Source organism: Austrofundulus limnaeus, unplaced genomic scaffold (genome assembly GCF_001266775.1).
Source record: "Austrofundulus limnaeus strain Quisiro unplaced genomic scaffold, Austrofundulus_limnaeus-1.0 Scaffold2515, whole genome shotgun sequence".
NCBI classification, from domain to species: domain Eukaryota; kingdom Metazoa; phylum Chordata; class Actinopteri; order Cyprinodontiformes; family Rivulidae; genus Austrofundulus; species Austrofundulus limnaeus.
In genome coordinates, this window is record NW_013954917.1 from 1,720 (window position 1) to 3,305 (window position 1,586).

A 1,586-nucleotide genomic window follows, 5' to 3' on the forward strand; every position below is an offset into this window, starting at 1 on the left:
ATTTACCCAGAATGCTTTGTGTGGAAATAAAATGGCCCCATCCATGTAATATATTTTTAAACTTTTATTTTAAAAATGATAAAAACTAAACATCCTACAGTAGTTTTACAGTCTTTATTTTACAGTTAAAATAAATGTTTATTAAATAAAGTCTAATGTTACAACTAATCAGGGATCCCTTTAAGGATCTGAAGAAAACCTGAGTCAGCGATTGTCAGGAAACTGTCTGCGTTTCGTTTGACTTCCTGTCAGCAGAACCTACAGAGCTGATGCTGCGTTCCAGTAGTCCTGGTGGGAAGTGGTAATTTCCCAGTTCCCATTGGTAGATTTAAACTGGAGCGCCCCCTCCAGTGGTAATATTCCACTCTTATAGTGGAAGAAATGAAACTGCTCCCAGTTTCGATTTCAAGATGGCGGCTACACGCAGCTTTAGAAAGTTAACTCCGTAACTTTTACTGTTAATTATCTTTATTTTTTGTGCACATTTAATCACACAAGTAGTGTTTTCTGTGCATACATTAAAATCAATGTTTATTTGCATGACGTACGTAGCAGAGCTCTCTTCTTGTCATTGTTTACATTGTAGCAGCGTTGTAGCTAGGTTAGCCTGTCGGCTAACTGGAATGCAGTAATTTGATTTGTTGGGAAATGACGTCACTACCATTTACCAGTTCCTGAATACGATGCAAACGGAACGCAGCGTGATCCTCTGTGACAGGATGTTCTGATACAAACTGTTAAAATTTATCTCCTGTTGAGAAACAAACTCATGATTTACTGTTAAACTCTTTGTTTGTTTGTTTGTTTTTTCTCTAATTTATCTGCTTCTCTACAGAACTTGATAAATTTATCTACCCATGTGTAACGCTGTGATTAACCCCGGTCCCTGAACTCACCATCTCCTCCTGATTTCTTCTTCTCCTGCTTCCTGTCGTGTGGCGTGGACTTCCTGCTGTGTTTCTTCTGCTCCGGACTCTTCGGCCTCTCTGGTTTCTTCGCGTCTCCTCCTCCTCCTCCTCCTCCTCCTCGGTCACTGCTGGTCTGAGCGTTGCGTTGCCGCCGCTCCTCGTCCCTGTTTCGCTCGCCGTGGTGATGGTTCTTGCTGGGCTCTTTGCTGGGTTTGGCGTGGCGGACAGGAGGAGGAGGAGGAGGAGGAGGGCTGGGCTCGGGGTCCTGCTCGGGGCTCCTGTACTCGTCTGACTGGTACCCTCCTCGCTGCGGGGGGCTGTACTGGTTCTGATGAGGAGGCGAGGGGGAGTAGTTGGTGTGGTAGCCTCTGTGCTGCTCCTCCTCCTCCTCCTCCTCCTCCTCCATGTACGAGGGCTCCTCCTCAGGGGAGGGTTCCCTGTGACCTCTGTGGCCCTGAGAGAGCTGATGTGACTGTGAGGAGTCTTTAGAGAGACTGTTGGGTCTGAAGAGAGAGACGAGCATCATCAAGGACACGTCTCGTTAGCAGAACAGCAGCTAAAAGCTACGATTAGCTAAACACATCACACCAGTCAGTATACAGGTGAGTACCAGTCAGTATACAGGTGAGTACCAGTCAGTATACAGGTGAGTACCAGTCAGTATACAGGTGAGTACCA

At 46.0% G+C, this 1,586-nt stretch overlaps 1 protein-coding gene across 1 annotated transcript in view; it reads right to left on the reverse strand.

Moving 5' to 3' along the window:
- The window catches only part of LOC106511108 (transcription elongation factor B polypeptide 3), a gene marked incomplete at its 3' end in the record, with an annotated part of 2,686 nt that extends 1,138 nt beyond the window's left edge, over nt 1–1,548 (reverse strand). The window contains 1 exon segment of the mRNA XM_013999855.1: nt 897–1,548. Within this exon segment, the coding sequence (XP_013855309.1) occupies nt 897–1,434 (538 nt within the window).
- Between the last annotated feature and the right edge of the window lie 38 nt (nt 1,549–1,586).